This window comes from Scyliorhinus torazame, chromosome 31 (genome assembly GCF_047496885.1).
Source record: "Scyliorhinus torazame isolate Kashiwa2021f chromosome 31, sScyTor2.1, whole genome shotgun sequence".
Taxonomy (NCBI): Eukaryota; Metazoa; Chordata; class Chondrichthyes; order Carcharhiniformes; family Scyliorhinidae; genus Scyliorhinus; species Scyliorhinus torazame.
The window spans coordinates 7,472,031-7,495,370 of NC_092737.1; the positions used below are offsets into that span (position 1 = coordinate 7,472,031).

Sequence of the window (23,340 nt, forward strand, 5' to 3'; positions counted from 1 at the left end):
GACGGAGAAAGAGGCGGAGAGAGAGAGAGGCAGAGAGAGAGAGATAGAGAGAGACAGAGAAATAGGCAGAGAGAGAGTGGCAGAGAGAAAGAGACAGAGGCAGAGAGAGAGAGAGATAGAGAGAGACAGAGAAAGAGGTGGAGAAAGAGAGAGGCAGAGAGAGAGAGAGATATATACAGGGAGTGAGAGTGAGATGCAGGGAGGGAGAGAGAGAAACGGGGAGAGAGAGAGCGAAATGGAGAGAGAGAAATGGGGAGAGAGAGAAACGGGGAGAGAGATAGAGAGGGACAGAGAGAGAGAGCGAAAGAGCGTGAAAGAGAGGGGCAGAGCGAGAGAGAAGGGCAGAACGAGAGAGAGGGGCAGTGCGAGAGAGAAAGAGAAAGAAAACAGAAGACAGACTAAGGGAGAAAGAGAAAATGATAAAGGCCGAGAGGGAAAAGAGAGAAGGGAGGACAAAGAAACAGAAACAGGGATAGAGAGAAAGACAGGGACAGAGGGAGAGTGAAAGCGAGGATGGAGAAAGAGGAGAGATAGAGCCCGTCATGGAGAGGTTGAGTGACCGTTACCATCCCATCGCTGGCATTGGACTTCGACTTAGCGGAACTCTGGGTAGGTTTCACGATAATCAGCGGATTGGTCCGTTTCAACCTGCTCGCCTGAGAGACCATCTCCTCCAGAACCTGTGGGGGACATTCACAATCAATACTCTCCCCTCCGCACCAATCTGCCTTCCTATTTTTGCTACCGAAGCGGATAACCTTACATTTATCCACATTATACTGCATCTGCCACGCACGTGCCCACTCACTCAGCCTGTCCAAATCCCGCTGAAGCGTCTCTGCATCCTCCTCACAGCTCACCCTCCCACCCAACTTCGTGTCATCTGCAAATTTGGAGTTACATTTAGTTCCCTCGTCCAAATCATTAATATATAACGTGAACAGTTGGGGTCCGAGCACAGATCCCTGCGGTACCCCACCAGTCACTGCCTGCCAATCAGACAAAGACCCATTTATTCGAACGTTTCGCTTCCTGTCTGCTAACCAACGTTCAATCCATCTCAAGACACTACCCGTAATCCCATGCACTTTAACTTTACATATTAATCTGCTATGCGAGACCTTGTCTGTAGACCCGCACATCCAGACGTGGACCAGCTTCTTCCCCACAGCTACCAGACTCCTCAACGACTCCCCTCGGACTGATCTGTTCCCTGTAAGAACACTATTCACGACGCCCTGTGCTGCTCTTGCTCATGTATTTGCTTTGTTTGGCCCCTTGTTCCGCACTGTAACCAATCACTGTTTTGTCGATGTACCATTTGTCAATGTACCCTGTAGATTATTCTTTTTGTCTACTATGTACGTACTGTGTACATTCCTCTGCCCGCAGAAAAATACTTTTCACTGTACTTCGGTACATGGGGCAATAAATCAAATCAAAGTCGAAAGGCTTCTGAAAGTCTAAATAAACCACATCCACCAGTTCTCCCTGGTCAACTCTACTAGAATTCAAAGAGTTCTAGTAGATTTGTCAAGAATGATTTCCCTTTCGTAAATTCATGCTGACTTTGTCTGATTACACCTCTGCTTTCCAAATGATAATGGACTCCAGCAACTTCCCCACTCCTGACGTTAGGCTCACTGGTCTATAGTTCCCTGTTTTTTCTCCGCTTCAACCCTGCAATCTGTAGTAACCATTCCAGAATCGAAAGAATTTTGGAAAATGACCCACCAATGGATCTACTATTTCCAGGGCTTCCTTAAATACTCTGGGCCAAAGATTATCAGGCCCTCGAGATTTACCCGATTTCAATCCTATTAATTTTCCCCAAACCATTTCTTAACTAATACCAATTTCCTTCAGCTCCTCGTTAAAACTTGTGACTGTGCTTCCAAAAGCACTTGATGAAGCGCTTTGAGATGTCCGGTGGTTGGGGGTGGCGCTAGAGCAATGAAATTCTTTTGTTATTAGTTTTATATTTTGCTCCCTCGCCGTGGACGATCCAGTTTGAACTTCAGTTGTCACCTCCAGTGAAGATTCCCCTGACCAAATAGCTCTCTGTTTAACCATCGGCCTTCCCCCTTTCAGTGAGCATTCCTGGTTCCTTGTCGCCACTGCTCCCGGCCCTTTGCCATAGAAACGGTCCCCAATTAAAGGCAGCGATTGCAGAGGTTAGACTCAGCCTGTTTTTAGGCCCATTCCTTCACCTCGCTCTCGCTGCTGTCCCCATTTGTGTGGGAATTACTGCTCCTCATCCCTATCCCGTTTCCGGTCTCCCTTCCTATCCCCTCCCTCTGTCAAAGCCCACCACTCTCCCTCGCCCCCAGTCCCCTCGTTCACCCTCTCTTCACAACCCCCCCCACTTTGTCCCTCAGCCTCTCTCCCGCTCTCCCATCGCCTACTTTCGCCCCTCTCTCTCCCCTCCCCTGCCTGTTCCCCGTATTCCGCCTCCCCTATTCTAGAAGGATCCACGCCACCCCCATGCCAGGGAGACTACAAAGTAAACTGGGGGGTGGGGTCGACCTCTCCCTGTCCCCAGACACTCCAACATGGGTTCAGGCACAGTGCCGGACATCCAAGATCGGATAGGGATTTCCCCCCTCCCCATTGCCCCCCCATTGCACCCCCCCCCCCCGCCCCGCAGCCCAGCTGTCCGTCGGGAGGCCGTGCGCACCCAGTTAGTCGCTCGAAAGATGGTCAAGTCCAGCGGGTCTCCCTGGAGCGTGGTCTCCGAGGAGGCGAGGGTCAGGGAGTGACACGTCGCCATGGCAGCCAGGACCTCGTCCTCGTTGAAGACCTGCATCTTCAGATCATCGTCACTGTAGATGAATCTGAGAAATCGGAAGAAAAACATGGATTATACACACGTAAGAACTGTTTATAGGGGACGTGTCCGTGGGTGAGCTCTGTTTATAGGGGACGTGTCCGTGGGCGAGCTCTGTTTATAAGGGGCATGTCCGTGGGTGAGCTCTGTTTATAGGGGACGTGTCCGTGGGTGAGCTCTGTTTATAGGGGACGTGTCCGTGGGCGAGCTCTGTTTATAAGGGCATGTCCGTGGGTGAGCTCTGTTTATAGGGGACGTGTCCGTGGGTGAGCTCTGTTTATAGGGGACGTGTCCGTGGGTGAGCTCTGTTTATATAGGACGTGTCCGTGGGTGAGCTCTGTTTATAAGGGACGTGTCCGTGGGTGAGCTCTGTTTATAGGGGACGGGTCCGTGGGTGGGCTCTGTTTATAGGGGACGTGTCCGTGGGTGAGCTCTGTTTATATAGGACGTGTCCGTGGGTGAGCTCTGTTTATAAGGGACGTGTCCGTGGGTGAGCTCTGTTTATAGGGGACGTGTCCGTGGGAGAGCTGTTTATTGGGGGCGTGTCATGGGTGGGCTCTGTTTATAGGGGACGTGTCCGTGGGTGAGCTCTGTTTATAGGGGACGGGTCCGTGGGTGGGCTCTGTTTATAGGGGACGTGTCCGTGGGTGAGCTCTGTTTATAGGGGACGTGTCCGTGTTTGAGCTGTTTATAGGGGACGTGTCCGTGGGTGAGCTCTGTTTATAGGGGACGTGTCCGTGGGTGAGCTCTGTTTATAGGGGACGGGTCCGTGGGTGGGCTCTGTTTATAGGGGACGTGTCTGTGGGTGAACTGTTTATAGGGGACGTGTCCGTGTGTGAGCTCTGTTTATAGGGGACGTGTCTGTGGGTGAGCTCTGTTTATAGGGGACGTGTCCGTGTTTGAGCTGTTTATAGGGGACTTGTCCGTGGGTAGGCTCTGTTTATAGGGGACGTGTCCGTGGGTGAGCTCTGTTTATAGGGGACGTGTCTGTGGTTGAGCTCTGTTTATAGGGGACGTGTCCGTGTTTGAGCTGTTTATAGGGGACTTGTCCGTGGGTAGGCTCTGTTTATAGGGGACGTGTCCGTGGGTGAGCTCTGTTTATAGGGGACGTGTCCGTGGGTGAACTCTGTTTATAGGGGACGTGTCCGTATTTGAGCTGTTTATAGGGGACTTGTCCGTGGGTAGGCTCTGTTTATAGGGGACGTGTCCGTGGGGTGAGCTCTGTTTATAGGGGACGTGTCCGTGGGTGAGCTCTGTTTATAGGGACGTGTCCGTGGGTGAGCTCTGTTTATAGGGGACGTGTCTGTGGGTGAGCTCTGTTTATAGGGGACGTGTCCGTGGGTGAGCTCTGTTTATAGGGGACGTGTCTGTGGTGAGCTCTGTTTATAGGGGACGTGTCCGTGGGTGAGCTCTGTTTATAGGGGACGTGTCCGTGGGTGAGCTCTGTTTATAGGGGACGAGTCCGTGGGCAAGCTCTGTTTATAGGGGACGTGTCCTGTGGGTGAACTCTGTTTATAGGGGACGTGTCCGTGGGTGAACTCTGTTTATAGGGGACGTGTCCGTGGGTGAACTCTGGACATCTGTGGGTTAGCTCTGTTTATAGGGGACGTGTCCGTGGGTGAACTCTGTTTATAGGGGACATGTCTGTGGGTGAACTGTTTATAGGGGACGTGTCTGTGGGTGAGCTCTGTTTATAGGGGACTTGTCCGTGGGTGAGCTCTGTTTATAGGGGACGTGTCTATGGGTGAACTGTTTATAGGGGACGTGTCCGTGGGTGAACTCTGGACATCTGTGGGTTAGCTCTGTTTATAGGGGACGTGTCCGTGGGTGAGCTCTGTTTATAGGGGACGTGTCCGTGGGTGGGCTCTGTTTATAGGGGACGTGTCCGTGGGTGGGCTCTGTTTATAGGGGACGTGTCCGTGGGTGAGCTCTGTTTATAGGGGACGTGTCCGGTGGGTGAGCTCTGTTTATAGGGGACGTGTCCGTGGGTGGGCTCTGTTTATAGGGGACGTGTCCGTGGGTGGGCTCTGTTTATAGGGGACATGTCTGTGGGTGAGCTCTGTTTATAGGGGACGTGTCCGTGGGTGAACTCTGGACATCTGTGGTTAGCTCTGTTTATAGGGGACGTGTCCGTGGGTGAGCTCTGTTTATAGGGGACATGTCCGTGGGTGGGCTCTGTTTATAGGGGACGTGTCCGTGGGTGAGCTATGTTTATAGGGGACGTGTCCGTGGGTGAACTGTTTATAGGGGACGTGTCTGTGGGTGGGCTCTGTTTATAGGGGACGTGTCTGTGGCTGAGCTCTGTTTATAGGGGACGTGTCCGTGGGTGAGCTCTGTTTATAGGGACGTGTCCGTGGGTGAACTGTTTATAGGGGACGTGTCTGTGGGTGGGCTCTGTTTATAGGGGACGTGTCTGTGGCTGAGCTCTGTTTATAGGGACGTGTCCGTGGGTGAACTGTTTATAGGGGACGTGTCTGTGGGTGAGCTCTGTTTATAGGGGACGTGTCCGTGTTTGAGCTGTTTATAGGGGACTTGTCCGTGGGTAGGCTCTGTTTATAGGGGACGTGTCCGTGGGTGAGCTCTGTTTATAGGGGACGTGTCCGTGTGTGAGCTCTGTTTATAGGGGACGTGTCCGTGTGTGAGCTCTGTTTATAGGGGACATGTCTGTGGGTGAACTCTGTTTATAGGGGACGTGTACGTGGGTGAACTCTGGACGTCTGTGGGTGAGCTCTGTTTATAGGGGACGTGTGCGTGGGTGAACTCTGGACGTCCGTGGGTGAGCTCTGTTTATAGGGGACGTGTCTGTGGGTGAGCTCTGTTTATAGGGGACGTGTCTGTGGGTGAGCTCTGTTTATAGGGGACGTGTCCGTGGGTGAACTCTGTTTATAGGGGACGTGTCCGTGGCTGAGCTCTGTTTATAGGGGACGTGTCCGTGGGTGAACTCTGTTTATAGGGGACATGTTGATTTGGGAAAGGTGGATATTGACCACATGCGAAATGGCAGCAGGACGAGACCCCTCTGTCCCATCCAGTGAGATTATGGGATGGCCGCTGATGGGCAACATACTCACTTCTTGTTTTTCGCTCGGACGACACCAAACAAATCCATTCCGTTTTCCGTCAAGGTGCCGGTCTTCAGCGGGAGGAAGAGACAGAGAACGGATGTCAATGGCGGGCAACTGTGTAACCCGGCAGACACGGGGCCTCGAGGGTCCCCCCGGATCACCCGGACACCCCCCCCCCGGACACCCCCACCCCGCCCACCCCCCAGGATCAAACCAGGGTCCTCGGCACTGTGAGGCAGCAATGCTAACCAATGTGCCACTGAGATGGGGTGTGGGGGGGGGGTGAGGGGTTGGCGCTCACTGAGATTGGCGCCGACTGGGCGGGGAGGGGGATTTGGGGGTTTTGCGCAGAGTGGGCGGGGAGGGGGAGTTGGGGGGTTGGCGCAGTCTGGGCGGGGGGAATTGGGGGGTTGGCGCTGACTTTGCGGGCGGGGAGGGGTAAGGGGTTGGCGCAGACTGGGCGTTGGGGGGGGATTGGGGGGGGTTGGCGCACACTGGGCGTTGGGGGGGATTGGGGGGTTGGTGCACACTGGGCGTTGGGGGGGGGATTGGGGGGGTGGCGCACACTGGGCGTTGGGGGGGATTGGGGGGGTTGGCGCACACTGGGCGTTGGGGGGGATTGGGGGGGTTGGCGCACACTGGGCATTGGGGGGGGATTGGGGGTGGTTGGCGCACACTGGGCGTTGGGGGGGATTGGGGGGTGGGCGCACACTTGGGCATTGGGGGGGGGATTGGGGGGGTTGGCGCACACTGGGCATTGGGGGGGGGGATTGGGGGGGTTGGCGCACACTGGGCATTGGGGGGGGATTGGGGGGGTTGGCGCACACTGGGCGTTGGGGGGGGATTGGGGGGGTTGGCGCACACTGGGCATTGGGGGGGGGTTGGGGGGGTTGGCGCACACTGGGCGTTGGGGGGGGGATTGGGGGGGTTGGCGCACACTGGGCATTGGGGGGGGGATTGGGGGGGTTGGCGCACACTGCCGGAATGGAAACCCCTCAAACCCACCTTGTCGAAGCAGACCAGGTTGAGTTGGCCACACAGGTTGATGCGATGTGGGCTGATGCAGTAGATCCCTTTCCTCTTTAGCCGCCGCTGGGCGTAAACAACGCCGACCGTCACGGCAGCGGGCAGCGCCGGCGGTACCACGATGGTGATGACGTCAAATGCTTTGAGCAGGATCTCGGGGACGGGTTCCTGTGAATGGCCGTCACACACCAACAAAACGGCGAGTCAATCGAGGGGAACAGATTTGCATCCAATCGGTCTGACTGTCCGTTTCTCCCTCCCTTAACCTCAACCTCCTGATGACTGAACCTTCACCCAGGAGCAAGAGCCCGGGGTCGCCCACAGCAGAGCTCGGCACAAATCCGGACATCCAGGGTCAATACTGAGGGAGTGCCGCACTGTCAGAGGGTCAGTACTGAGGGAGTGCCGCACTGTCAGAGGGTCAGTACTGAGGGAGTGCAGCACTGTTAGGGGGTCAGTACTGAGGGAGTGCCGCACTGTCAGAGGGTCAGTACTGAGGGAGTGCCGCATTGTCAGAGGGTCAGTACTGAGGGAGTGCTGCACTGTCAGAGGGTCAGTACTGAGGGAGTGCTGCACTGTTAGGGGGTCAGTACTGAGGGAGTGCCGCACTGTCAGAGGGTCAGTACTGAGGGAGTGCCGCACTGTCAGAGGGTCAGTACTGAGGGAGTGCCGCACTGTCAGAGGGTCAGTACTGAGGGAGTGCCGCACTGTCAGAGGGTCAGTACTGAGGGAGTGCCGCACTGTCAGAGGGTCAGTACTGAGAGAGTGCCGCACTCTCAGTGGGTCAGTACTGAGGGAGTGCCGCACTGTCAGAGGGTCAGTACTGAGGGAGTGTTGCATTGTAGTATAAATGGTTGTGATTGTTTGAAATTTGGTATTCTTTTGTTTGTCCTCATGGGTGGAAGCTGCAGAATTTTATCTCCCCTTTCAGTTATATTCACAATCAGACATTTCTCTCATTTGGCCTTGAAGATATTCAGTGATTCTCAGCTTCCACTGCTGTATGTGGCCGAGTCTCTCACACACGCAGCGCCCGTGAAAGTGTAAATTCCCCCTCACCTCCGCCACAAAAGGGAGACCCCGTACTCTCAAACTGTGCCCACTCCCCCTCCCCGTTCCCTGATTTCCTCACGAGGTGAAAGGTCCCTCACCCCTCGAATGGAACTGATGATGATGGTATAGACGAACCCCAGCACTGCGGCCAGAACCAGGCAGATGACGAAACGGCGAGCGTCACGGAAAAGTTTGAAGTCGACCGGCTTGGGGAAGAGAATGGAACGGACCAGCTGGCCTTTCGTGGTGAGGAATCCTGTGAGGGAACGGGAGAGAGAGAGAGAGAGAGAGAGTGACAGGATATGTTAGGGAGAGGCAGGAAAAGACGCCTGGTGTAGATCTCCAGCAAGGTAATGTGAAATTAATGCCTGTTCGCACCCAGCAGATCGGCAGTATCTGCACAGAGATACGTTCAATGACTTGTGTCAGAACCTCGGCTTTTATTTCACGTTTGAAGAATTTGCTGCGTTCGGACATTTTGGTGATTATTGGATCGGGAAGAACGTCGCTGAAGCTCGCTTTACTAAAAATTGTGATCATTTGAAATTTGGCATTCTTGTGTTTGTCCTAATCCTGAGGTGAAATTTGACATTCTTGTGTTTGTCCTGATCCCGGCCCAGGGGATCGCTCTCGACGACCGAGTCCCGGCCCCGGACCGTCAGCAAAATATTCAACAGGTGAGCCCATCTCCGCCCCCATCCCCTTCAGTCACCTGTTCACCTCGGATAGATGACCCTTTAATGCCCGTTCCTGCAGGGCGCGGGCGCCGAGTGTGTCTTAACCCATTTGAGACTGGTCCCGGGTTTGTAGGCTCCCTGGGGTTTGACCGCTTGCTCCCGAAGCGCTGGCGGGGCGGGACCAGTCCCTTACCTGTGCGGATGACCACTGCTTTCACGTAATTCTCGTAGGGGCGGACTTGGATGATCAGAGTCCCGCAGAAGAGGACGTGCCGCTTGTAGTCTTCCAGCCTGAAGATGGGGTCATTGTAGTTCCCAGCTTCACAAATATCAGGCAGGGGGGTCTTAGTCACAGGCACACTCTCCCCTGCAGAACACAAAATACAATCCCAGAGCAGGGGGGGGGGGGGGTCACGGGAAAACAACCGGAGCAATAAGTCAGAGACACGAGTTCAAAGACCACCCCGAGAGCTGGGGGTATTTAAATGCCATTAACAGCGAAGAGGAGAAAGAGCGAGGAGGAGAGAGTGGGGGGAGAGAGAGTGGGGGGAGAGAGAGTGGGGGGAAAGTGAGGGGGAGAGAGGGGAAGAGAGGGAGGGGGAGAGAGGGGGTGACAGAGAGAGAGATGGGGAGTGAGAGAGAGAGGGGGAGACAGAGAGAGGGAGGTTGGGGGGGGGGGGGTAGAGCCTGTGGAGTCCCCCCCCCCCACCCCTCACCAGAGGGCAGTGGTGGCTGAGGGTCACTGGACGTGCTCAAGGTTCAGTTCGAGAGAATTTTGATCAACAAGGGAGTGGAGGGTTATCGGAGGGAGGAGTGGAGGGTTGTCATGGGGTTTGGAGGGATGTCGGGGGGGTTGGAGGGTTAGTGGAGGGAGGAGTGGAGGGTTATCGGAGTGGGGTTTGGAGGGATGTCGGGGGGGTTGGAGGGTTAGTGGAGGGAGGAGTGGAGGGTTATCGGAGTGGGGTTTGGAGGGATGTCGGGGGGGTTGGAGGGTTAGTGGAGGGAGGAGTGGAGGGTTATCGGAGGGGGGTTTGGAGGGTTGTCGGAGTGGGGTTTGGAGGATTGTCGGGGGGGTTGGAGGGTTAGTGGTGGAGGAGTGGAGGGTTATCGGAAGGGGTTTTGGAGGGTTGTCGGAGGGGGTGGGGGAGCTGAATCCCCCCTCCTCCCCCGTCACTAATTCCGACCTTGTTGTGCTGACCTGTCAACATGCTCTCATTCACGACCACGGCTCCATTCATCAGCACCACGTCGCAGGGTAGGATCATCTCCTGCTGCGGGATAATGATCACATCACCAGGCACCAACTCCGACGAGCTGACAATCTGGGAGACTGGGGGCGGCGAGGGGAATAAACCGTGGATTAAAGTGTGGACCCGCTCTGTGGAGTTTTACACTGCCCCTTCCCACCACGTCAGGACGACCCGTAGCGACGCTTGGGAGGAGGGGGGGGGGGGGGGGGGGGGGAGACAGGCAATGTTGTTGCATAGCAAGATCCCACAGAAAAGCAAAAGGATCGTTAACAGGAGAGGGGAATGCTCAAGTAGTCGGAAGGTAAATGGCCTTCATTGCGAGAGGACCCCAGTACACGGAGCAAGGACATCTCCCTGGGGCTGTACAGGCCCCTCGGTGAGACCACACCCGGAGCGATTGGCCGAATGGCCTCCTTCTGCACTGTCGGGATTCCACGATAGAAGGTCCCGCACCGGGAACAGGATTGCAATGCTTTATCCACTGCCCCATCCAGGTCTGGAAGGTCACCCTCTGGGCCTGAGTTCACGTGACACTACCCCCCCACCCCTCCCCCCAAACAAAACCGCCCCCACCCCCACACCCAGTGCAATCCCCCGACCTCGCCACTCCTCCCCGAGACTCACCACTTCCCTTCCTGAGTACCGTCACTCGGATGGAGTTGTGCGACCGCACCATCTCATGCAGCATGGTGTATTGCTGAAAGAACAGAGAAGGACAGCCCCCATGAGACCCACCCCACAAGAGACAGGAAGAGAACAGGCCATTCCTAAATCAATGCCAGCACACAGGCTGACATCAACAGTCACCATTGGGTTTGGCTGTGAAGACTTCCCGAGTCGAACCGACACCTTCTGGTGGGCTCGCACTTGGAGGGCGGGTCCACCCTTGGCGAGTTGCCCAAGGCGTGGGGGTGGCGGGGAGAGGGGTTAAATCGGGGGATGGGGAGGGAGAGGTGGTTGGCAACCAGTCCGAATTACATCCATTCCGTCCCGTCACCATGTGGGGGATTCACAGACCCCCGTCCCGTCACCATGTGGGGGATTCACAGACCCCCGTCCCGTCACCGTGTGGGGTAATCACAGATCCCCCGTCCCGTCACCGTGTGGGGGAATCACAGACCCCCGTCCCATCACCGTGTGGGGTAATCACAGATCCCCCGTCCCGTCACCGTGTGGGGGATTCACAGACCCCCGTCCCGTCACCGTGTGGGCGAATCACAGACCCCCATCCCGTCACCGTGTGGGGGATTCACAGACCCCCGTCCCATCACCGTGTGGGGTAATCACAGACCCCCCGACCCGTCACCGTGTGGGGGATTCACAGACCCCCGTCCCGTCACCGTGTGGGGGATTCACAGACCCCCGTCCCGTCACCGTGTGGGGGAATCACAGACCCCCGTCCCATCACCGTGTGGGGGAATCACAGACACAGAACCCCGTCCCATCACCGTGTGGGAGAATCACAGACCCCCGTCCCATCACCGTGTGGGGGAATCACAGACCCCCGTCCCGTCACCGTGTGGGGGAATCACAGACACAGACCCCCGTCCCGTCACCATGTGGGGGAATCACAGACACAGACCCCCGTCCCGTCATCGTGTGGGGGAATCACAGACACAGACCCCCGTCCCGTCACCGTGTGGGAGAATCACAGACCCCCGTCCCATCACCGTGTGGGGGAATCACAGACACAGACCCCCGTCCCATCACCGTGTGGGGGAATCACAGACCCCCGTCCCGTCACCGTGTGGGGGAATCACAGAACCCCGTCCCATCACCGTGTGGGGGAATCACAGACACAGACCCCCGTCCCATCACCGTCTGGGGGAATCACAGACCCCCGTCCCATCACCGTGTGGGGAATCACAGACACAGACCACTGTCCCGTTACCATGTGGGGGAATCACAGACCCCCGTCCCGTCACCGTGTGGGGGAATCACAGACACAGACCCCCGTCCCATCACCGTGTGGGGGAATCACAGAACCCCGTCCCATCACCGTGTGGGGGAATCACAGACACAGACCCCCGTCCCATCACCGTGTGGGAGAATCACAGACCCCCGTCCCATCACCGTGTGGGGGAATCACAGACACAGACCCCCGTCCCGTCACCGTGTGGGGGAATCACAGACACAGACCCCCGTCCCGTCACCGTGTGGGGGAATCACAGACACAGACCCCCGTCCCATCACCGTGTGGGGGAATCACAGACACAGACCCCCGTCCCATCACCGTGTGGGGGAATCACAGACCCCCGTCCCGTCACCGTGTGGGGGAATCACAGACCCCCGTCCCATCACCGTGTGGGGGAATCACAGACACAGACCCCCGTCCCGTCATCGTGTGGGGGAATCACAGACGTAGACCCCCGTCCTGTCACCGTGTGGGGGAATCACAGACCCCCGTCCCATCACCGTGTGGGGGAATCACAGACCCCCGTCCCATCACCGTGTGGGGTAATCACAGACACAGACCCCCGTCCCGTCACCGTGTGGGGGAATCACAGACCCCTGTCCAACCACCGTGTGGGGGAAACACAGACCCCCGTCCCATCACCGTGTGGGGGAATCACAGACCCCCGTCCCGTCACCGTGTGGGGGAATCACAGACCCCCGTCCCATCACCGTGTGGGGTAATCACAGACACAGACCCCCGTCCCGTCACCGTGTGGGGGAATCACAGACACAGACCCCCGTCCCATCACCGTGTGGGGGAATCACAGACACAGACCCCGTCCCATCCCCGTGTGGGGGAATCACAGACCCTCGTCCCATCACCGTGTGGGGGAATCACAGACACAGACCCTCGTCCCATCCCCGTGTGGGGGAATCACAGACCCTCGTCCCATCACCGTGTGGGGGAATCACAGACCCCCGTCCCATCCCCGTGTGGGGGAATCACAGACCCTCGTCCCATCACCGTGTGGGGGAATCACAGACCCCCGTCCCATCACCGTGTGGGGGAATCACAGACCCTCGTCCCATCACCGTGTGGGGGAATCACAGACCCCCGTCCCATCACCGTGTGGGGGAATCACAGACCCCCGTCCCATCACCGTCTGGGGGAATCACAGACCCCCGTCCCATCACCGTGTGGGGGAATCACAGACCCCCGTCCCATCACCGTGTGGGGGAATCACAGACCCCCGTCCCATCACCGTGTGGGGGAATCACAGACCCTCGTCCCATCACCGTGTGGGGGAATCACAGACCCCCGTCCCATCACCGTCTGGGGGAATCACAGACCCCCGTCCCATCACCGTGTGGGGGAATCACAGACCCCCGTCCCATCACCGTGTGGGGGAATCACAGACACAGACCTCCGTCCCATCACCGTGTGGGGGAATCACAGACACAGACCCCCGTCCCATCACCGTCTGGGGGAATCACAGACCCCCGTCCCATCACCGTGTGGGGGAATCACAGACCCCCGTCCCATCACCGTGTGGGGGAATCACAGACCCCCGTCCCATCACCGTGTGGGGGAATCACAGACACAGACCACCGTCCCATCACCGTGTGGGGAATCACAGACACAGACCCCCGTCCCGTCACCGTGTGGGAGAATCACAGACCCCCGTCCCATCACCGTCTGGGGGAATCACAGACACAGACCACTGTCCCGTTACCATGTGGGGGAATCACAGACCCCCGTCACCGTGTGGGGGAATCACAGACACAGACCCCCGTCCCATCACCGTGTGGGGGAATCACAGACACAGACCCCCGTCCCGTCACCGTGTGGGAGAATCACAGACACAGACCCCCGTCCCGTCATCGTGTGGGGGAATCACAGACACAGACCCCCGTCCCGTCACCGTGTGGGAGAATCACAGACCCCCGTCCCATCACCGTCTGGGGGAATCACAGACACAGACCCCCGTCCCATCACCGTGTGGGGAAATCACAGACTCCCGTCCCGTCACCGTGTGGGGGAATCACAGACACCCGTCCCATTACCGTGTGGGGGAATCACAGACTCCCGTCCCGTCACCGTGTGGGGGAATCACAGACACAGACCCCCGTCCCGTCATCGTGTGGGGGAATCACAGACACAGACCCCCGTCCCGTCACCGTCTGGGGGAATCACAGACCCCCGTCCTGTCACCGTGTGGGGGAATCACAGACCCCCGTCCCATCACCGTGTGGGGGAATCACAGACACAGACCCCCGTCCCATCACCGTGTGGGGTAATCACAGACACAGACCCCCGTCCCATCACCGTGTGGGGGAATCACAGACCCCCGTCCCATCACCGTGTGGGGGAATCACAGACCCCTGTCCAACCACCGTGTGGGGGAAACACAGACCCCCGTCCCATCACCGTGTGGGGGAATCACAGACCCCTGTCCAACCACCGTGTGGGGGAATCACAGACCCCCGTCCAACCACCGTGTGGGGGAATCACAGACCCCATCCCGTCACCGTGTGGGGGAATCACAGACCCTCGTCCCATCACCGTGTGGGGGAATCACAGACACAGACCCCCGTCCCGTCACCGTGTGGGAGAATCACAGACCCTCGTCCCATCACCGTGTGGGGGAATCACAGACACAGACCTCCGTCCCATCACCGTGTGGGGGAATCACAGACACAGACCCCCGTCCCATCACCGTGTGGGGAAATCACAGACTCCCGTCCCGTCACCGTGTGGGGGAATCACAGACCCCCGTCCCATCACCGTGTGGGGGAATCACAGACACAGACCCCCGTCCCGTCATCGTGTGGGGGAATCACAGACATAGACCCCCGTCCCGTCACCGTCTGGGGGAATCACAGACCCCCGTCCTGTCACCGTGTGGGGGAATCACAGACCCCCGTCCCATCACCGTGTGGGGGAATCACAGACCCCCGTCCCATCACCGTGTGGGGGAATCACAGACCCCCGTCCCATCACCGTGTGGGGGAATCACAGACACAGACCACCGTCCCGTCACCGTGTGGGGGAATCACAGACACAGACCCCCGTCCCGTCACCGTGTGGGGGAATCACAGACCCCCGTCAGCGTGTGGGGGAATCACAGACACAGACCCCCGTCCCATCACCGTGTGGGGGAATCACAGACCCCCGTCCCATCACCGTGTGGGGGAATCACAGACCCCTGTCCAACCACCGTGTGGGGGAAACACAGACCCCCGTCCCATCACCGTGTGGGGGAATCACAGACCCCCGTCCAACCACCGTGTGGGGGAATCACAGACCCCATCCCGTCACCGTGTGGGGGAATCACAGACCCTCGTCCCATCACCGTGTGGGGGAATCACAGACACAGACCCCCGTCCTGTCACCGTGTGGGGGAATCACAGACCCCCGTCCCATCACCGTGTGGGGGAATCACAGACACAGACCCCCGTCCCATCACCGTGTGGGGTAATCACAGACACAGACCCCCGTCCCATCACCGTGTGGGGGAATCACAGACCCCCGTCCCATCACCGTGTGGGGGAATCACAGACCCCTGTCCAACCACCGTGTGGGGGAAACACAGACCCCCGTCCCATCACCGTGTGGGGGAATCACAGACCCCTGTCCAACCACCGTGTGGGGGAATCACAGACCCCCGTCCAACCACCGTGTGGGGGAATCACAGACCCCATCCCGTCACCGTGTGGGGGAATCACAGACCCTCGTCCCATCACCGTGTGGGGGAATCACAGACACAGACCCCCGTCCCGTCACCGTGTGGGAGAATCACAGACCCTCGTCCCATCACCGTGTGGGGGAATCACAGACACAGACCTCCGTCCCATCACCGTGTGGGGGAATCACAGACACAGACCCCCGTCCCATCACCGTGTGGGGAAATCACAGACTCCCGTCCCGTCACCGTGTGGGGGAATCACAGACCCCCGTCCCATCACCGTGTGGGGGAATCACAGACACAGACCCCCGTCCCGTCATCGTGTGGGGGAATCACAGACATAGACCCCCGTCCCGTCACCGTCTGGGGGAATCACAGACCCCCGTCCTGTCACCGTGTGGGGGAATCACAGACCCCCGTCCCATCACCGTGTGGGGGAATCACAGACCCCCGTCCCATCACCGTGTGGGGGAATCACAGACCCCCGTCCCATCACCGTGTGGGGGAATCACAGACACAGACCACCGTCCCGTCACCGTGTGGGGGAATCACAGACACAGACCCCCGTCCCGTCACCGTGTGGGGGAATCACAGACCCCCGTCAGCGTGTGGGGGAATCACAGACACAGACCCCCGTCCCATCACCGTGTGGGGGAATCACAGACCCCCGTCCCATCACCGTGTGGGGGAATCACAGACCCCTGTCCAACCACCGTGTGGGGGAAACACAGACCCCCGTCCCATCACCGTGTGGGGGAATCACAGACCCCCGTCCAACCACCGTGTGGGGGAATCACAGACCCCATCCCGTCACCGTGTGGGGGAATCACAGACCCTCGTCCCATCACCGTGTGGGGGAATCACAGACACAGACCCCCGTCCCGTCACCGTGTGGTGGAATCACAGACCCCCGTCCCATCACCATGTGGGGGAATCACAGACACAGACCCCCGTCCCATCACCGTGTGGGGGAATCACAGACCCCTGTCCCGTCACCGTGTGGGGGAATCACAGACCCCCGTCCCATCACCGTGTGGGGGAATCACAGACACAGACCCCCGTCCCGTCACCGTGTGGTGGAATCACAGACCCCCGTCCCATCACCGTGTGGGGGAATCACAGACCCCCGTCCCGTCACCGTGTGGGGGATTCACAGACCCCCGTCCCGTCACCGTGTGGGGGAATCACAGACACCCCGTCCCATCACCGTGTGGGAGAATCACAGACACAGAACCCCGTCCCATCACCGTGTGGGAGAATCACAGACCCCCGTCCCATCACCGTGTGGGGGAATCACAGACACAGACCCCCGTCCCATCACCGTGTGGGAGAATCACAGACACAGAACCCCGTCCCATCACCGTGTGGGAGAATCACAGACCCCCGTCCCATCACCGCGTGGGGGTATCACAGACACTGACCCCCGTCCCGTCACCATGTGGGGGAATCACAGACACAGACCCCCGTCCCATCACCGTGTGGGGGAATCACAGACACAGACCCCCGCCCCGTCACCATGTGGGGGAATCACAGAACCCCGTCCCATCACCGTGTGGGGGTATCACAGACACTGACCCCCGTCCCGTCACCATGTGGGGGAATCACAGACACAGACCCCCGTCCCATCACCGTGTGGGGGAATCACAGACCCCCGTCCCATCACCGTGTGGGGGAATCACAGAACCCCGTCCCATCACCGTGTGGGGGAATCACAGACACAGACCCCCGTCCCATCACCGTGTGGGGGAATCACAGACCCCCGTCCCATCACCGTGTGGGGGAATCACAGACCCCCGTCCCGTCATCGTGTGGGGGAATCACAGACACAGACCCCCGTCCCATCACCGTCTGGGGGAATCACAGACCCCCGTCCCATCACCGTGTGGGGGAATCACAGACCCCCGTCCCATCACCGTGTGGGGGAATCACAGACACAGACCACCGTCCCGTCACCGTGTGGGGGAATCACAGACACAGACCCCCGTCCCATCACCGTCTGGGGGAATCACAGACCCCCGTCCCATCACCGTGTGGGGGAATCACAGACCCCCGTCCCATCACCGTGTGGGGGAATCACAGACCCCCGTCCCATCACCGTGTGGGGGAATCACAGACCCCCGTCCCATCACCGTGTGGGGGAATCACAGACACAGACCCCCGTCCCATCACCGTGTGGGGGAATCACAGACCCCCGTCCCGTCGCCGGGTGGGGGAATCACAGACACAGACCCCCGTCCCATCACCGTGTGGGGGAATCACAGACACAGACCCCCGTCCCATCACCGTGTGGGGGAATCACAGACACAGACCCCCGTCCCGTCATCGTGTGGGGGAATCACAGACACAGACCCCCGTCCCATCACCGTCTGGGGGAATCACAGACCCCCGTCCCATCACCGTGTGGGGAATCACAGACACAGACCACTGTCCCGTTACCATGTGGGGGAATCACAGACCCCCGTCACCGTGTGGGGGAATCACAGACACAGACCCCCGTCCCATCACCGTGTGGGGGAATCACAGAACCCCGTCCCATCACCGTGTGGGAGAATCACAGACCCCCGTCCCATCACCGTGTGGGGGAATCACAGACACAGACCCCCGTCCCATCACCGTGTGGGGGAATCACAGACACAGACCCCCGTCCCGTCACCGTGTGGGAGAATCACAGACACAGACCCCCGTCCCGTCACCGTGTGGGAGAATCACAGACCCCCGTCCCATCACCGTGTGGGGAAATCACAGACTCCCGTCCCGTCACCGTGTGGGGGAATCACAGACACCCGTCCCATTACCGTGTGGGGGAATCACAGACTCCCGTCCCGTCACCGTGTGGGGGAATCACAGACACCCGTCCCATTACCGTGTGGGGGAATCACAGACTCCCGTCCCGTCACCGTGTGGGGGAATCACAGACACAGACCCCCGTCCCGTCATCGTGTGGGGGAATCACAGACACAGACCCCCGTCCCGTCACCGTCTGGGGGAATCACAGACCCCCGTCCTGTTACCGTGTGGGGGAATCACAGACCCCCGTCCCATCACCGTGTGGGGGAATCACAGACACAGACCCCCGTCCCATCACCGTGTGGGGGAATCACAGACCCCCGTCCCATCACCGTGTGGGGTAATCACAGACACAGACCCCCGTCCCGTCACCGTGTGGGGGAATCACAGACCCCCGTCAGCGTGTGGGGGAATCACAGACACAGACCCACGTCCCATCACCGTGTGGGGGAATCACAGACCCCCGTCCCATCACCGTGTGGGGTAATCACAGACACAGACCCCCGTCCCGTCACCGTGTGGGGGAATCACAGACCCCCGTCACCGTGTGGGGGAATCACAGACACAGACCCCCGTCCCATCACCGTGTGGGGGAATCACAGACCCCCGTCCCATCACCGTGTGGGGGAATCACAGACCCCTGTCCAACCACCGTGTGGGGGAAACACAGACCCCCGTCCCATCACCGTGTGGGGGAATCACAGACCCCCGTCCAACCACCGTGTGGGGGAATCACAGACCCCATCCCGTCACCGTGTGGGGGAATCACAGACCCTCGTCCCATCACCGTGTGGGGGAATCACAGACACAGACCCCCATCCCATCACCATGTGGGGGAATCACAGACTCAGACCCCCGTCCCGTCACCGTGTGGGGGAATCACAGTCCCCCGTCCCATCACCGTGTGGGGGAATCACAGACACAGACCCCCGTCCCGTCACCGTGTGGTGGAATCACAGACCCCCGTCCCATCACCGTGTGGGGGAATCACAGACCCCCGTCCCGTCACCGTGTGGGGGATTCACAGACCCCCGTCCCGTCACCGTGTGGGGGAATCACAGACCCCCGTCCCATCACCGTGTGGGGGAATCACAGAACCCCGTCCCATCACCGTGTGGGGGAATCACAGACACAGATACCCGCCCCGTCACCATGTGGGGGAATCACAGAACCCCGTCCCATCACCGTGTGGGGGAATCACAGAACCCCGCCCCGTCACCGTGTGGGGGAATCACAGACCCCCGTCCCATCACCGTGTGGGGGAATCACAGACACAGACCCCCGTCCCGTCATCGTGTGGGGGAATCACAGACACAGACCCCCGTCCCATCACCGTGTGGGGGAATCACAGACCCCCGTCCCATCACCGTGTGGGGGAATCACAGACCCCCGTCCCATCACCGTGTGGGGGAATCACAGAACCCCGTCCCATCACCGTGTGGGGGAATCACAGACACAGACCCCCGCCCCGTCACCATGTGGGGGAATCACAGAACCCCGTCCCATCACCGTGTGGGGGAATCACAGACACAGACCCCCGTCCCGTCATCGTGTGGGGGAATCACAGACACAGACCCCCGTCCCATCACCGTGTGGGGGAATCACAGACACAGACCCCCGTCCCATCACCGTGTGGGGGAATCACAGACCCCCGTCCCATCACCGTGTGGGGGAATCACAGACCCCCGTCCCATCACCGTGTGGGGGAATCACAGACACAGACCCCCGTCCCGTCACCGTGTGGGGGAATCACAGACACAGACCCCCGTCCCATCACCGTCTGGGGGAATCACAGACCCCCGTCCCATCACCGTGTGGGGGAATCACAGACCCCCGTCCCATCGCCGTGTGGGGGAATCACAGACCCCCGTCCCATCACCGTGTGGGGGAATCACAGACCCCCGTCCCATCACCGTGTGGGGGAATCACAGACACAGACCACCGTCCCATCACCGTGTGGGGGAATCACAGACCCCCGTCACCGTGTGGGGGAATCACAGACACAGACCCCCGTCCCATCACCGTGTGGGAGAATCACAGACCCCCGTCCCGTCACCGTGTGGGGGAATCACAGACCCCCGTCACCGTGTGGGGGAATCACAGACACAGACCCCCGTCCCATCACCGTGTGGGGGAATCACAGAACCCCGTCCCATCACCGTGTGGGGGAATCACAGACCCCCGTCCCATCACCGTGTGGGGGAATCACAGACACAGACCCCCGTCCCATCACCGTGTGGGGGAATCACAGAACCCCGTCCCATCACCGTGTGGGGGAATCACAGACCCCCGTCCCATCACCGTGTGGGGGAATCACAGACACAGACCCCCGTCCCATCACCGTGTGGGGGAATCACAGACACAGACCCCCGTCCCGTCACCATGTGGGAGAATCACAGACCCCCGTCCCGTCATCGTGTGGGGGAATCACAGACACAGACCCCCGTCCCGTCACCATGTGGGAGAATCACAGACCCCCCTCCCATCACCATGTGGGGGAATCACAGACACAGACCCCCGTCCCATCACCGTGTGGGGGAATCACAGACCCCCGTCCCGTCACCGTGTGGGGGAATCACAGACCCCCGTCCCATCACCGTGTGGGGTAATCACAGACACAGACCCCCGTCCCGTCACCGTCTGGGGGAATCACAGACCCCCGTCCTGTCACCGTGTGGGGGAATCACAGACCCCCGTCCCGTCACCGTGTGGGGGAATCACAGACCCCCGTCCCATCACCGTGTGGGGGAATCACAGACCCCCGTCCCATCACTGTGTGGGGAATCACAGACACAGACCACCGTCCCGTCACCATGTGGGGGAATCAGAGACCCCCGTCACCGTGTGGGGGAATCACAGACACAGACACCCGTCCCATCACCGTGTGGGGGAATCACAGACCCCCGTCCCATCACCGTGTTGGGTAATCACAGACACAGGCCCCCGTCCCGTCACCGTGTGGGGGAATCACAGACCCCCGTCAGCGTGTGGGGGAATCACGGACACAGACCCCCGTCCCATCACCGTGTGGGGGAATCACAGACCCCCGTCCCATCACCGTGTGGGGGAATCACAGACCCCTGTCCAACCACCGTGTGGGGGAAACACAGACCCCCGTCCCATCACCGTGTGGGGGAATCACAGACCCCCGTCCCGTCACCGTGTGGGGGAATCACAGACCCCCGTCCCATCACCGTGTGGGGGAATCACAGACACAGACCCCCGTCCCATCACCGTGTGGGGGAATCACAGACACCGTCCCATCACCGTGTGGGGGAATCACAGACCCCTGTCCAACCACCGTGTGGGGGAAACACAGACCCCCGTCCCATCACCGTGTGGGGGAATCACAGACCCCCGTCCCGTCACCGTGTGGGGGAATCACAGACCCCCGTCCCATCACCGTGTGGGGGAATCACAGACACAGACCCCCGTCCCATCACCGTGTGGGGGAATCACAGACCCCCGTCCCGTCACCATGTGGGGGAATCACAGACTCAGACCACCATCTCATCACCATGTGGGGGAATCACAGACCCCCGTCCCATCACCGTGTGGGGGAATCACAGACCCCCGTCCCGTCACCGTGTGGGGGAATCACAGTCCCCGTCCCGTCACCGTGTGGGGGAATTACAGACCCCCGTCCCGTCACCGTGTGGGGTAATCACAGACCCCCGTCCCATCACCGTGTGGGGGAATCACAGACCCCCGTCCCGTCACCGTGTGGTGGAATCACAGACCCCCGTCCCATCACCGTGTGGGGGAATTACAGACACAGACCCCCGTCCCGTCACCGTGTGGTGGAATCACAGACCCCCGTCCCATCACCGTGTGGGGTAATCACAGACCCCCGTCCCGTCACCGTGTGGGGGAATCACAGTCCCCGTCCCGTCACCGTGTGGGGGAATTACAGACCCCCGTCCCGTCACCGTGTGGGGGAATCACAGACACAGACCCCCGTCCCGTCACCGTGTGGGGGAATTACAGACACAGACCCCCGTCCCGTCACCGTGTGGTGGAATCACAGACCCCCGTCCCATCACCGTGTGGGGGAATTACAGACACAGACCCCCGTCCCGTCACCGTGTGGTGGAATCACAGACCCCCGTCCCGTCACCGTGTGGTGGAATCACAGACCCCCGTCCCATCACCGTGTGGGGGAATCACAGACCCCCGTCCCGTCACTGTGTGGGGGAATCGCAGACCCCCGTCCCATCACCGTGTGGGGGAATCACAGACCCCCGTCCCATCACCGTGTGGGGGAATCACAGACCCCCGTCCCGTCACCGTGTGGGGGGAATATTTAAATTTTTTTTTTAAAAATTCCAATTAAGGGGCAATTTAGCGCGGCCAACCCACCTACCCAGCACATCTTTGGCTTGTGGGGGTGACTCCCACGCAGGCACGGGGAGAATGTGCAAACTCCACACGGACAGTGACCCAGAGCCGGGATCGAACCCGGGACCTTGGCGGCATCAGGCAGCAGTGCTAACCGCTGCGCCACCGTGCCGCCCTGCGTGGGGTGAGGGGGGAATATGGACAGCATTCCCGAGACCGGCTCCTCGAATAGGACGACCAGTTGGAATCCAGTCCTCGTTGAAAGGTGATTGAAGGTCGTGGGACAGCTCAGGACGTGGGCAAGTGCCAGCGGCCCTCGCTGGGCTGGCACAGGCCTCTGGGAGGCAGCACTTACCTTGCGAGCTGTATACAGGGACAAGGAGATGGAACTGATGCTCATTACGATGATAGCCACTGCGTAAGGGTAATAGGCCTCCACAAACCACAGGATGACACTGAATGCCTGGAACGCGTAGAACGGATTCAAAATCTGTGGATAGAAAGTTGGCGGGTGTTAAAGAACATTTGACGTTATTCCGAAGGTGGCCAGAGAGGGGGGAAGGAAGGGTGGGGGTGGGGGGGTCTTCCCCCAGTGAGAGTCAGTGTGTGTGGGACCCGTAACCCAGTGAGAATCAGTGTGTGTGGGGCCCGTACCCCAGTGAGAGTCAGTGTGTGTGGGACCCGTACCCCAGTGAGAGTCAGTGTGTGTGGAACCTGTACCCCAGTCAGAGTGAG

General features: G+C 59.5%; 1 protein-coding gene across 1 annotated transcript in view; it reads right to left on the reverse strand.

Moving 5' to 3' along the window:
- The window catches only part of LOC140404557 (polyamine-transporting ATPase 13A3-like), a 121,079-nt gene that overhangs the window by 48,775 nt on the left and 48,964 nt on the right, over positions 1-23,340 (reverse strand). Inside the window, exons 8-16 of the mRNA XM_072493161.1 lie at positions 22,961-23,095; positions 10,523-10,595; positions 9,847-9,978; positions 8,842-9,015; positions 8,070-8,227; positions 6,898-7,086; positions 5,899-5,960; positions 2,678-2,834; positions 487-680 (exon numbers count right to left, since the gene is read on the reverse strand). Coding sequence (XP_072349262.1) covers positions 487-680; positions 2,678-2,834; positions 5,899-5,960; positions 6,898-7,086; positions 8,070-8,227; positions 8,842-9,015; positions 9,847-9,978; positions 10,523-10,595; positions 22,961-23,095 — 1,274 coding nt within the window. The remainder of the gene's footprint in view (positions 1-486; positions 681-2,677; positions 2,835-5,898; positions 5,961-6,897; positions 7,087-8,069; positions 8,228-8,841; positions 9,016-9,846; positions 9,979-10,522; positions 10,596-22,960; positions 23,096-23,340) is intronic.